General features: G+C 44.0%; 1 protein-coding gene across 1 annotated transcript in view; it reads left to right on the top strand.

Annotated features, from left to right (window-relative positions):
* Nucleotides 1-14,651, top strand: part of LOC141052988 (uncharacterized) — a 78,235-nt gene that overhangs the window by 22,600 nt on the left and 40,984 nt on the right. The window contains exon 2 of the mRNA XM_073550313.1: nt 5,857-5,927. Within this exon, the coding sequence (XP_073406414.1) occupies nt 5,857-5,927 (71 nt within the window). The remainder of the gene's footprint in view (nt 1-5,856; nt 5,928-14,651) is intronic.

Genomic DNA, 14,651 nt, shown 5'->3' with positions numbered 1-14,651 from the left:
CACCCCATGAGGACAGACACCCGAGTTTACAAGGCCAACATTGATGGGCTCGGCTGCACCCGGAATAAAATTATCGTGCAAAAACCTAAATATAATATATGTGAGGTACTGGTAGGTTGTTATTCCTAAGCAATCCCCCTCCATGAATGGGCAGGCTGGGAGTGGTTGTCTCCTCAGTATTTTGCTCCTGTGTTGCCGCCATCTTTATTATATGGCTTTGCTGCATCTTGTGCATTAGTTCTGAGATCTCGGCAGGTAAATGCTGTTTCCCTTTGTTGCTGCGTTTAGGCTGGTTTCACATTTGCGTTTTTTGCGCTGGAAAAAAACGCATACGTGCGCATGCGTTTTTTCCCCTATATTTAACATGGGTGCGCATACCTGCGCGCTGGTAAGCGCACGTATGCGATTTTCATGCGCTGCGTTTTTTTGGGGTGTGCGTTTGTATTTTCCAGACGCAGCATGTTGCATTTTTTGGCCCTGCAAAAAAGCGCATGCGCACGTATGCGCACGTTTTGCACTAAAAATGGCCATTATAGCCTATGGATGCGCATACGTGCGCACTGGCATGCTCATGTATGCGTTTTTTTGCACATGCGTTTTTTTTTGTTAACCATGGAATTTAGGGGTTTGGGTTAGAGTTAGGGTTAGTTAAGGGGGTTTAGGGTTAGGGTTAGGGTTGGGGTTAGGGTCAGGGTTAGGGTTAAGTATGGTTTGGTTAAGGGTTAGGGTCAGGGTTAGGGTTAGGGTCAGGGTTAGGGTTAAGTATGGTTTGGTTAAGGGTTAGGGTCAGGGTTAGGGTTAGGGTTAGGGTTAAGGTTAGTTAGGGTTTGGGTTAGGGTTAAGTATGGTTTGGTTAAGGGTTAGGGTCAGGGTTAGGGTTAGGGTCAGGGTTAGGGTTAAGTATGGTTTGGTTAAGGGTTAGGGTCAGGGTTAGGGTTAGGGTCAGGGTTAGGGTTAAGTATGGTTTGGTTAAGGGTTAGGGTCAGGGTTAGGGTTAGGGTTAGGGTTAAGGTTAGTTAGGGTTTGGGTTAGGGTTAAGTATGGTTTGGTTAAGGGTTAGGGTCAGGGTTAGGGTTAGGGTTAGGTAGGGTTTAGGGTTTGGGTTAGGGTTAAGTATGGTTTGGTTAAGGGTTAGGGTTTGGGTTAGGGTTAAGTATGGTTTGGTTAAGGGTTAGGGTCAGGGTTAGGGTTAGGGTTAGGGTTAGTTAGGGTTTAGGGTTTGGGTTAGGGTTAAGTATGGTTTGGTTAAGGGTTTAGGGTTTGGGTTAGGGTTAAGTATGGTTTGGTTAAGGGTTAGGGTCAGGGTTAGGGTCAGGGTTAGGGTTAGGGTCAGGGTTAGGGTTAGGGTTAGGGTCAGGGTTAGGGTTAGTAAAGTCATGGTTTGGGTTAGTGTGAGGGGCCACCTAATGTTGGAAAAAAACGCAAACGCGGTAAACACGCACTAAAAACGCATACAAACGCATAAAAGCGCTGCGTTTTTTTCATGCATGCTCATAAAAATGCTTGAAAAAAACGCAGCAGTTGTATGCTTTTGTATGCGTTTTTTCAATGCGTTTTTTTGCGGGAAAAACGCGCTGCAAAAAAAAGCAAGTGTGAAACTAGCCTAATTCTTGAATTTTGGGGGAATGTTAATTCCTCTTTTTGTGTCTTTTCCTCTAATGTTGGTGCAGATGTGAAGCAGCGTATTTAATAGCACAGAACAGCTTGGCTTCTGCACTAACAATACAGCGGTGGTTTTTATTTTTCAGTCTTCACATAGGAATCTATAGAGAAAATGCCCCAGAACTGCACAGGTCAGCAGCGTCTCTAGACGAAGCAATGCAGGAACTTTCATGGAATCACATCCACTTTGCTTAGACAATTAGGCCTTGTTCACATGTAGTGTAAATGTTGCTTTTTTCTGCTGCTTTTTTGTACAAACTTTCTGCTGCATTTATCTGTCCTTGGAAAGTGGATGTGATTTCATGAAAGCTTCTCCCACTGTGTGTGGCATCCCAGGAGTCCAGTTGCCACAGTGGCGTTGACTCCCTTAGCAAGGAGGGGTTCCTTTACCAGGTGTCAGTAGGAGAGAAGTCGAGCAGAACCTGGCGAGTGGCGCTGTGATTAAACTCGCGCCAGAACTGAGCGCCAGGAACCGGATACCGGAGTCCGTGGTTGGGCGAGTACTGGTGTCCCGGCAGTTATCCTGGCCCTATCTAATACCTGGCGGCACAGCAGCTTATCAGAGCCTGGAGCCGACACAAAGGAGCATCACCTGTGATAGGCTCGAGCTGCCTGCCATGCAGGCAATGGTTTGTTTTTTAAAAACAGAGAGAGACAGCAGCAGGAGGGTGAGCTGTTAGGCAGCAAGGAAAAAGGGAGGACAGCGCAGAAGGAAGGCCTCCGTACCTACCTGGACATGTGTATCCAAAATTGCTTCCAGACTGCCCAGCTCTCCATTATGATCTTTTACCAGTGCCCCAGTCTGTACTATCAACCAACAAGTAAAGGAAAACTACAGCCCTTGTGTCCTCCAGTGATCTCTTGCGCCCTGAGTCCTGCACCACAACGTACATGAAGCCTTTCAAAAACAGAACTGGTAGCCCTGGGGCCCATCTCCACCTGTGGGGAGCTGAACCATCCCAGCTGCATCACCATCATCAATCCCAGCGGTCTCCTTTAGCAGCGTCGGCCATCTGTTGTCGAACACCACAGGTCGCGCCACGTTAAATCCCATATATCGTACATATGTCCCATTTTACTGCACAGCCAGGGCCACTGAGTCGACTTCCCCAAGGAACTGTCTGACCTGGTTCCAAGAACCCCAACGGCCCTGGTGGGTGTGTCATGTGCAATTTTTGTGTTTTGTGTCTCTGTAGAGCAGATCTGGGCAAAGTGCAGCCCACTAACCGAGACAGCTGAAGGGCTGACATGTAGGTCTCCCCGTGTCCTCGCCCCCTGCAGCCCATGTCCCAATATCACCAATATCTACATCTGCAGGATGCAGACAGCAGTGGATCCATTGGTGGAGGATGGAGCCACCAGTTCCTACTTCTACCAATAAGCATGTGCAACTCAGACAGATGACGCGATGATGTCACTACATCACATCTGCTGTGTGGAGACCCAGAGCACCAGAGACCAGAGCAGAGCATAGGGGGAACAGGATAGAGGTGAGTATGTGTGCCTGTTTATAGAGATGCTATATGAGGTCATGTACTGTATATAGAGATGCTATATGAGGTCATTTACTGTATATAGAGATGCTATATGAGGTCATGTACTGTATATAGAGATGCTATATGAGGTCATGTACTGTATATAGAGATGCTATATGAGGTCATTTACTGTATATAGAGATGCTATATGAGGTCATGTACTGTATATAGAGATGCTATATGAGGTCATGTACTGTATATAGAGATGCTATATGAGGTCATGTACTGTATATAGAGATGCTATATGAGGTCTTGTACTGTATATAGAGATGCTATAAGAGGTTGTGTACTGTATATAGATACTATATGAGGTCTTGTACTGTATATAGAGATGCTATAAGAGGTCGTGTACTGTATATAGTGATGCTATATGAGGTTGTGTACTTTTTGTAAAGATGCTGTAGGAGGTCTTGTACTGTGTATAGAGATGCTAGAGAGGGGGCCGTGTACTGTGTATAGAGATGCTAGAGAGGGGGCCGTGTACTGTGTATAGAGATGCTAGAGAGGGGGCTGTGTACTGTGTATAGAGATGCTAGAGAGGGGGCTGTGTACTGTGTATAGAGATGCTAGAGAGGGGGCCGTGTACTGTGTATAGAGATGCTAGAGAGGGGGCCGTGTACTGTGTATAGAGATGCTAGAGAGGGGGCCGTGTACTGTGTATAGAGATGCTAGAGAGGGGGCCGTGTACTGTGTATAGAGATGCTAGAGAGGGGGCCGTGTACTGTGTATAGAGATGCTAGACAGGGGGCCGTGTACTGTGTATAGAGATGCTAGACAGGGGGCCGTGTACTGTATATAGGGGGTTGTTTCAGTCTCATACTGTTTATAGGTGGGTTGAAGCTTTGTGGGGGCTCATGCTGTATATATGGGGGGGCTGTGGCTGTGCGGGGGCTCATACTGAACATAACGAGCTGTGTGTGGGTTTATACTGTATATGGGGGATATGAATTCTGCTCAATAATAAGTGATACTATTAATATATAATTACTAGCTTGGCCTGTGCGAAATTTTCGCACATTGGTCGTCGGGGGTGCAGGCAATTTCAGAAAAAGGAAGCTGGTCAAGTGTAAATGTATTTCATGAGATGATGAACACAGACATGTATTTATATATGTAGATTGGTAATATAATAAATTGGTTTAAGTAGAGGCCAAAAATTGTCTTCCAGTTGAGGTGCCACCTGCAGGTCATTGTGTTTTTCTGCAGGTTTATGAAAATGAATGTTTAAACTGTATTTAGTGATAAAATCATGAATGTGTGGTTTGTTTCGCTCTTTTCTTGCTGAAGGGAGCAAGTTTACCTTTCAAATGGTGTATCATTTGTGTGTGGGGCGAAGTAATCAGTGAAAAAGCAGTGCATGTATACAAATGTGTTTGCATATGTGACTCACCTGCAGTAAAGTGTGCAATCCTCCAACGTGCCTGAAATAGGCTGCGCAAGCACTTGAGCAAGCTGGAAAAACCCCACGGCAAATGTTTGGATTTGTTTGTGATGTCTGTAAGCAGCTTTGTGGCAGTGTGCTTTGGGGTAGTGTACTGCCACCTGCAGGTAATTTGACCTTTCAAATGGTGTATCATTTGTGTGGGTGGAGTTTGAACGGAGCAAGTGCGCAATTCAATAGGCAGTGCTTGTTTACAAATGTGTTTGCTTATGTGCCTCACCTGCAGTGAAGTGTGCAATCCTCCAATTTGGCTAAAATAGGCTGGGCAAGCAGTTTGGCAAGCTGGAAAGCCCCCAAGGCAAATGTTTGGATTTGTTTGTGATGTCTGGTTGTGTGCTTTGGGGTACTGTGCCACCTGCAGGTCATTTTTCCTTACTGCAGGTTTATGAAAATTAATGTTTTAACTGTATTTTGTGATCAAATCGTGGATGTGTGGTTTGTTTTAACTATTTTCTTGCTGAAGGGGGCAAGTTTACCTTTCAAATGGTGTATCATTTGTGTGTGGGTGCAGTATGGACAGAGATACAAAGTAATCAGCCAAAAACAGTGTTTAGAAATAATAGCATAGATAAGTAATATGTTAATATTACTAAATAACAGAATTAATTTCAGCCTATTGCTTTGGCCTTCACAACAATCAGTCTCTCATGTGGCCCCTTGGGGAAACTAATTGCCCCCCCCCGCCCCCGCTCTATAGACTTCTATGTGGAGTTTAAAAAAAAATGTAAGAAAACGCAGACCCAAAGCTTTTCTGTACATTAAAAAGCACATTAAAAACACTGCTTTAAATTTGCACCAAAAAAAGCATCAAATAGGAGGAAAGGCATAAAAATTATTAATCAGAGCAGATTGTTATTGTGTAGTTTGGTGCGGATCCTACGGAAAACAAAAAACACAGCATTTGAACATGGCCTTAAAACAGACACCAAAAAGCTAGACGTCGTACAGTGGCGATACATGAAGATGGGAAAGTTCTGACTGCTGTGCCTGTGAAGGAACAAAAAATAATCCACAGGTTGCAGCCACATGGTTTGTCCCTCTTTCTGGTCTATAAAAGTTGGGAGGTATGGTCAGGGCTGGTTTTAGACAAAGTGGGGTACTAGGCAAATGTGGAATGAACACAAATGTAATAAACTGCAGATTCTGAAGGTGTCGCCACGGATCCGAGACAGACCAAGAGTTAAAGGTTAATTTACAGGGATTTTTCTCTCCGTGCAGGGAGGAGCAGTAAGGGGCTTAAATGTGACAGTGTAAAACAGCACAATGGAACTGAAGAAGACAATAAAACAGTGATGCAGCGTTGAAACGGTTAAACTAAGATAATTATAACTTAGCAGTCCTGGGAAAGCTTGACTGAAGAGTCTACTTCTCCCACATTGGCACAGAAAACAGCGGCACATGCAGTCTCTAAAGTCTCTACTCTGAATGAAGCTGGGACCTCCAGGGGTTAAAGCAGGGAGACAATGCAAACCTGAGGCTCCCCTGCTCTGAGTCTCTGTATGATGCCCTGTCTGTCTCTCTGCAGGAACGATGCTGCGCACAATATGAAGTCTCTTTAACACACTCTGGGACTCCGGCTTGTCACTACGGTTCCTGGGACTGCATGCTCATGTAACTGTCTCTGCACTGTCAGAGGGGAAGTCTCCTCTAGTCACAGAGGCTACCGAGTCCACGTACTCACATACGGCACTCTTTGTCCTTCAGTCTCTGTCCTTTGACAGGGAGTTCTCTCTCTCTCTCTCTGGGAGCGTGTGCTGCTGCCTGAATTTTGTGCCGCATGCTCTGCTTTCGCGCCCTCACCCTGCACAGCTTCCTGTTCACCACTCTTTCCCTTTGGTCACTGTCCCCCACGGTCACTTGGTTCAGTCGGTACAAGCCAGAAAGTGTTTCCCCTGGCAACCCTGCTGTCTGGCTAGGTGGTTCCGGACACGGAGCATGAGAGGTAACCCCTTTTGGGCTCTTCTTCCTCTTTACATCCTTACACAAACACACACATGTGTATATGGAGCGCCCGCCAGGGCTATCGGGGTACTTGGCACAGGGCCCGTTGCTCTCAAAGGGAGTTGTCACAGAAGCCTCGACCCGGTCTGTGGCCCTGGGGCTCCATGGCAAAAGTGGGTGAAAGAACAATGAAATAGAATAGTTTGTGACGCCACCTGTGGTGTTCGGCAAGGAGGATGTTAAGCCGACGCTGCATGCAGTTCCTCTGGGGCTGGTGGTGTGTTGCAGCCAAGATGGTGAAGCTCCCCACAGGTGGAGCTGTAGTCCCAGGGCAGTGTAGATGTAGGGGTAGCTGAGAGGCGCAGGCAGTGTAGAAGCTAGTACCCAGATGTAGCGGTACCAGGTGTGTTGGCGCAGGAATGACTGGAGAACACCAGGGCTTGTAGTTCCAAAGCTTTACTCATAGTCTGTAGTACACACAGGTGCCTGCCTCCGTGCTGTGTCCTCCGGGTCAGGGACTCAGTCGACCTCCAGGCAAGATAGGACGCTCCCTTCCAACACTTCGCCAACATGTGCCTTTCTGAACATCTCCTCTATAGCATCTTTAAATGTGAAGATCTCCTAGTACTGAGTTACACTGGAGTTCCTCCTGACAGATGTACCCAAGAACTATACTTGTACGGCAGACAGCTGTAGCCTGCTTCGGGGACTCCTTACTCCTAAGTCCCGGCTCACTATCCAAGTTGCTGTTGTGCCCCAAGTCTGAGATGGGAGTAGTGCATTTACAGCCCACTACTCCACTGGTGTCTGCTGCAGAACCATTAGTGTCAATACAACCTCGGGGACCGGGCCCCGGCCTTGTGCTTAGAACTTCTAGGCAGGGTTCTCTTCTAACCCACGTCCTCTGTTCCCTTTTACTCCTACATTCCGTACTAGTCTTTCCAGGGCAGTGTAGATTGGTGTTGGGGACGAGGGTGCAGTGTCTGGCACGAGGATGTAGCAGTGCCGGAGAGTTTGTAGGAAGAAGGCAAGGACACAACAGGGTGCAGTTTCTTTACCTTTACTTGGCAAATGCAGTCCAGGGTCCCGATTACAGATGGCACAAGAGCAGGCTAGCCTGGAAGCAACTCAGGAATCTCTCTATGCAGACAGGTTGTGTAGTCTCCTTCTTAGCGCGTAGTTGAGGTCCATGCAGTACTGTGTAACACTGAAGTTCCTCCTTCTTATCTTCTCTTAGAACTACATCGTATGGCAGACAGCTGTAGCCCTCTATCTCTCTTGGCTCACCCGTCGCTGTTGTGCCTCCGAGTCTTAGATGGAAATAGAGCATTTACAGCTTCCTACTCCTCTGGTTTCTGGTGCAGGACCTTCAGTATCCATGCAACCGTGGAGACCAGGCTCCAGATCTTGGCCTATCATGGGAGGGAGCTCTCTATCCTCAGCTCAACCTCCAGCTTCTCTCCACACGTCTACACACTTCGGCCTCCTCACACTATCTGCCCACTCCCCTTCCTGGCCCTCAGAGAGCACTCCTCCCCCAATTCTGGTTCAGAGCTCCCTCTGCTGGCCCGGAGTGATAACTGTGTTGCATGACATGGTTAACTGCTAGAGAGACCCTTCATTGCTCCCAAGCCTGACATCACCCTCCCTGGAGGAAGGCAATGCCACTGTGGCGACCATACTCCTGGGGGTGCCACAGTTGTCCTTGGTGGGATTTCAACCAAGGACTCCAGCGCTGCAAGGCTGCCGTGCTAACCACTTAGCCACTGTGCTGCCCTAATGGAATAGAAAATTCTAAGAAAAAGGAGACTTTGTGCATCCAAAGACTTTCATCTGGTCAAAGTCAACCATTGCTCAGTCTTAGTAAAAAAAAGAATGCTTAGGGAGACACAGATGATAACTACAGAAAAACAACTATATTCTGAAAAAAAAAAGATTTTAACCATTTCTTTTACACCCATCAATTCCAATAACAAGTCCACCAAAATCTGTGTTTCCAATTGCCCCTGCTACCTGCTGAGCCCCACAGTGTACCTAAACTGCAGTTACCATACATGTTTGGCACTACTGTAGTGAGTATATCAGTCTTATATATTTAACTCTGAAATGCTGCTTCATTCTTGTTTATATAATTTTTATTACATTTTCATAATAATGTTACAGGGAAGGAAGGAAGGGTAAACATAGGAAAAAAATAAAAAGTAGAGAACTCTACTCTACAGTGTTACATCACACATAAAATAAATTAAAATTAGATAAGACAAATAGTGAGTTAGGACAAATGATGAAGACTTTGTTACCTTTCTGCAATACTTTTAAGGCAAACAGACAATCAGAGAAGCAGTAAATACCATAACTCAAAGAGTAAGTAACTTTAAACTAGGAAAATTTTTGGTTCCATAGGTCCCACTTAGAGTGATAATCGGGTAAGGCATTGTTAATAAAAGCAAACCTTTTCTCCATAGAACTATAGATCCGAACCTTATCTAAAATATCTGAAAAAGAAGGCAAAGCGGTTTTTAGCCACCAAAACGCTATTGTGTTTTGGTTACCAGGAAAATATGTAGCATAACAAATCTAATAGAAGGGTTGATATTCTCAGTACCCAGAGAAAGCAGGGCCATTTGCGGAGTGACCTTAACCTTTTGGTTCGAAGAGGTTCCTACATGGTCCAAGACCTCTTTCCACAATTTTTTTTTTAGTTTGGGACAGCTCCAGAATATGTGGTATAAGTTGCCCGGCAGGCCACAATTTCTCCAGCATAAAGGAGAGTATTTGGAATCTATATGGGAAAGTTTAATCGGGGTGTAGTGCCACCTAGTCAATGTTTTAAAGAAGGACTCCCGCAGAGTCATAGAGATTGTTGAAGAGTTTGAAAATTTTATAGCCTTTTCCCATTCTTCTATTTCAAATGTAGTATTAAAATCTTTTTCCCATTTCTGGATATATGCGTTTTTTGTAAACTCCATATCTTCATTAAAATGGGAATAGATAGTCTTTAGGCACCAAGTCGATTTATTATTAGGCTTAGTAAACATAGAGGCAATAATATCAAAGTTTAGAGCTCTACTACTTAAAAATTTCTGCAGAGTATCTTTCAAAATAAGGTAGAATGAGAATTGTGCAAAGGGGACATGGAATTTGTTCTTAATCTCACTAAAGGATAGAGGGTGCTGTCCATCCCATATATCCCCTACTTTACTAATTTTTAATTCATACCATACTTCTGGAATGGGGCATTTATATATCCTAGACAATAATTTTAAAGGGAATTTTTTCATAATTTGCTGCCTGTTGACTTTCTTCTTTAGTTTTGTAAAAGACCTCCATGCAGCAAATATAGAGTTAAGAATAGGGTGGTGATGGTCCTTAATAGAGGGTGACAGTTAGTGTCTAAAGAATAGATCTGAGATGGAATTGTCCCCACATTGTTCTGATTCCAAGTCTAACCAGGCGGAAGATGCCGTCTCACAAAACCATTGTTGGCTTTGGAGAACAAGAGAGGCTTGATAGTAGGCCTGAATGTTAGGTAGTGCAAGGCCTCCATTATTTTTTTTCTTATATAAAATTTTGATGGCTACTCTAGGTTTTTTCCCTTTCCAAATAAATAAATTGATTGATTTTTGAAGTCTTTTTATATATGAAGCATGGATAATTAGTGGAACATTTCTAAGTATAAAGAGTATTTTGGGTAGTATATAGGATTTTATTACCAAAATTCTTCCCATTAGGGACAAATCATAATTGTTATAACCAGAAAAATCTTTTGAAAGCTTTCCAATAAGATGATCCATATTCCTAGCCGAAATGGATTTTAAATCTTTAGGGAAAATAATCCCCAGAAATTCCAACTCGTTTTCCTCCCAATAGAAATTAGTCTGCTTTTTAAGATTCTCGATTTCTGAGCAATTTAAGTTAAATTGTAGCAGTTTAGATTTCTGAGCATTTATTTTAAAATAGGAAACTCTAGAAAAGCCCTCCAAATCCGTCATAAGGGCAGTAAGAGAATTAGCGGGATCAGTAACTGACAACAGAAGATCATCTGCATATAAGGTTAGTTTGTGATGGTGTTTCTTTGTTTTAAAACCGGAAATAGCAGAATTTTGCCTGATCATCTCTGCCAAGGGCTCAATCGCTAGGGCAAATAAGAGGGGAGAGAGGGGACACCCTTATCTTGTTCCATTGGTGATATTAAAGCGTTTAGAGAAATGGTTATTAGTATAAATTTTGGCATTAGTGTTAGAATATAGTGCAAATACAGATGCTATAAATTTATTATTGAAGCCAAATTTTAGTAAGGCGGTTTTTAGGTAGTTCCAATTCACCCTATCGAAAGCCTTTTGGGCATCTAGTGAAATAAACAAAGAAGGGTAATTATTAGTCCTAGCCATGTTGAGCAGATTCAGAGTCCTCCTTGTACCATCTGTGACTTGTCTCCCACTAATAAAACCCACTTGATCATTCCCAATGAGGTGGGGTAAAAGATTTTTTAAACGATCTGCTAAGATTTTTGAATATATTTTAATATCAGTATTAATTAAGGATATTGGACGATAATTTTTAATTTCCTCTAAATTCCCATTATCCTTTGGAATCATAATGATAGAGGCTTCCGTCATTTCTGTGGGAAACGAGCCAAGGCTGGAAGCATGATTGAAAAGAGACATTAAGTGAGGAGATAGGATGTTAGAAAAGGATTTAAAATACTCATTGGTGAATCCATCTGGACCAGGGGATTTGTTTAATTTAAGTTTATCAATGGATTTAGCAATTTCTTCCGCTGTAAATGGTTGATTTAATAATTTTAGGTCCAAGTTATCTATTTGAGAGAGGGCCAATTTGGAAAAAAAGGAGTCAATCTCCTCTTGACTAGGGTTAATTGTTGATGGGTCATTTTTTAGATTGTAAAGGTTTTCAAAGTAGTCCGCAAAAACTTGAGTGATGAAACGCTGCTTCATTCTGCTTCCCTTGAGTGACAGGACTCTACCTATAGAGGCATGCAGAAAGAGACCTGTCACTCCAGGGCAGTGAGAAGCCACAAGGGATCCGTCTGTCTAATTGGTCTCCAGTGCTGATCTGTCCCAGGCGGCATGAAAATGCTTTTTAACAAAAATGATTTTAACCAAAATGATCTTTGCTACATAACGAAGTTTCTTCACTGCCTAAAGTCCGTGGTCAGTGTCTCCAACACAAAACGGAGGAGACTTTATCTCTCTCTTTCTGTATGCCTAAAAGAAAATGAAGGAGGTTCTATCTTTCTCTGTGTAAATCTGTGTATCGAGGAGCAGTGTGAGGGATCTGTACGGTAGAGCATAGTGTGTGGGGACAGTATGAGGGGACAGTGTAAATATTGGAAAGGGTTTGGGGACCAGGGACCCACCTATAATGAGGCCAGTTGAGTATTTGGCCTCAGGTGGCAGGGAGACAGAGGGCCGCAGCCGCCCTGCAGTCAGATAACATGGATCCCACAATCCTGTTTGTCAGTATGAGTCACTGTGTGAGAAGATAACAGAGAAGAGCTGCAGGACTCAGGAGGGAGGACAGGGGAGGAGGCTGCCTGACTACTTTCACTTTTAATATAAACTGCAGTTGGTTCTGCCTCCTCCACCCGCTCCAGCCCTGAAAGTGTGATCGGCCATCTACCGCTCTGAAGCAAGTGACTGTGACTGTGTTCATCACATACCTGACCGTCAGAAGATAAATGCTCCCTCTTCTCTTCCCCTGGGGCGGCACAGGGCGTGCTCTCCTCTGTAGTGATGAGTCCCCATGGTTGTGTTACCTTACGCACCATGCCCTCAAAGTCTGCACTGGGAGCTTTGTGAAGGGACAGACTTCTCACAGGACATGGTGACCAAGCACAACACCAGCTCCTGCCCTCAATGCAACTTCAGGTAACTTTTCAGCTCACATACTGGCTGCTTTATGTAGGGTACAGTGAGGTGTGTGTGCAATAATTTTTCTTTCTTTCATTTCAGCCCTTTTGTGGTAAATTCAAAAAAGTTCATTTTTTTCTCATTAATGGACACTCTGCACCCCATCTTGACTGAAAAAAAAACAAATGTAGAAATTTTTGCAAATTTACTAAAAAAGAAAAACTGAAATATCATATTGCTAAAAAAGCTGAAACCAAAATGGAATTTCCTGGGGAATATGTTAAGTAACATACTTTCCAGGGTAATGATTTGTATGTAAGGCAAAATAAATAACCACCCAAAAAAATGTTCCTCCACCACTTGGGGTATGTTCACACGAAGCGTTTTTGATGCGTTTTTCAACTTTAGCATTGCTTTCGACCAATACAAATGCATTCACAGGTAAATGTCATTGTAACATTTAACAACCTTATCTGGCCATGTGGTGTGTGACACATCATCAGACACATCCTGTTTCATTTATGAAGGAGGAACTCTGAAAGTCACAAAGCCTATTTTTATAGGGGCATCAGGCTGCATTTAATATTCTTAACGGGCCATCAGCTGGCTATGCTTTGTTGTACCCATTATTAAACAGTGGGTATCCTATACTGTTATTGCCTATGCAGTGAGTGGCTGGGCTGCCAAAAATTAGGACACACCCCAATACCCCTTTGACGAGACTTACAGGACGACTTAATGAAAAAATGTTTACATTATAAGAAAGTTGGTCTCCCATACAGTTTGCCCATGAAGTGAATGCAAGGCCTGCCCCACCACAAACTTAAGTTAATTAAATTCCCCGCACACTCAAACAGACTTTATGCAAATAGGTGTTCATTTTATTACATGTGGGAGCCAAACAGGAATATAGCACACAGTGGCGTCCTGACAGGCGCCGGAGCGCTTCCTTCTCTCAGCACACATCAGCCATTTATCTTGGTATTTCTTCTTGAGAGATTCTCCTCTCCTTCTGCACCCTATACAAACCTCCAATATTGGAATAAGCGATAATATGATAAAGGCTCGGGCTGAGCCGAAACGTCTTTTATTTATATCGCTTCCACTGTGTGCTATATTCCTGTTTGGCTCCCACATGTAATAAAATGAACACCTATTTGCATAAAGTCTGTTTGAGTGTGCGGTGAATTTAATTAACTTGTAATTAGGACCTACTGGTCCGTTGCACCTGCACCTCGTCTATATTTGACTAGAGTGCACGCTAACTACCCAGTTTTCCACCACAAACTTACACGCACCCCACTAACTCTTTGAACCGACGTACTGGATGGCCACATGAGACCAAAGTTCCCATTATTATAAATTTGATAGCTCCATACTGTTTGCCAATGTATTTATTGCAAGACCTGGCCTGCCCCAAAGCTACACGCACCCCAATAACCCTTTGAACGGATGTAGTGGATGGCCACAGGAAGCCAAACTTCCCATTATTAGGAAGTTGGTACTACCATATTGTTTGACTATGCAGTGAATTGCAGTGTTGAGACTGAAGAACCTCCATTGGTGAATTGCAGTGGTGAGGCTAAAGAACACATGGCAATGGAGAATTGCAGTGATGAGGATGAAGAGCTAGCAGTGGAGAATTGTAGTGTTGAGCCTGGAGAACCTGCAGTGGAGAATTTCAGTCTTGAAGCTGAAGAACCTGCAGTGCAGAATCTCTGTGTTGAGGATGAAGACCTAAAAGTTGAAATTTGCATTGTTGAAGCAGCTGACCAACCCCTACAGTTCCCATTATTATGAACTGGATCTCCCATACTGTTTGGCTATGCAGTGAATGCAAGGCCTGCCCCAAATTTGTATGTACCCCAATCCCTCTTGGAAGAAACGTGGGGGAGGGCCTCGTAAAAAAAAATCCCATTACAAAAAAAACAGGTCTCCTATATTTGTAATGCTCATACACTAATTGTATGGGCTGACAAGCATTTCCCCCTGGGGGGTACACATCAACATAATGTGTGTACATTTTTTCTCTTCGCCACAACAGCACCCACTGAGAGAGGGGAACCGCCCCAGGAACAGGAAACCTACAGAGAGAGAAATGGGGCGGTCCCCCTCGCTCCCTCAGTTTGGTTTCCTGTTCCTAGGAAGGAATCCACAGAGAAGAGGATTCCTGGGCTGGAAGCAGCGACGGGCGGATCC

This window comes from Dendrobates tinctorius, unplaced genomic scaffold, assembly GCF_039654945.1.
Source record: "Dendrobates tinctorius isolate UK_male_01 unplaced genomic scaffold, ASM3965494v1 ptg000164l, whole genome shotgun sequence".
In the NCBI taxonomy this organism is placed as follows: domain Eukaryota; kingdom Metazoa; phylum Chordata; class Amphibia; order Anura; family Dendrobatidae; genus Dendrobates; species Dendrobates tinctorius.
The sequence above is the reverse complement of the archived record's forward strand: the minus strand, read 5'-3'. Positions and strand labels throughout refer to the sequence as shown.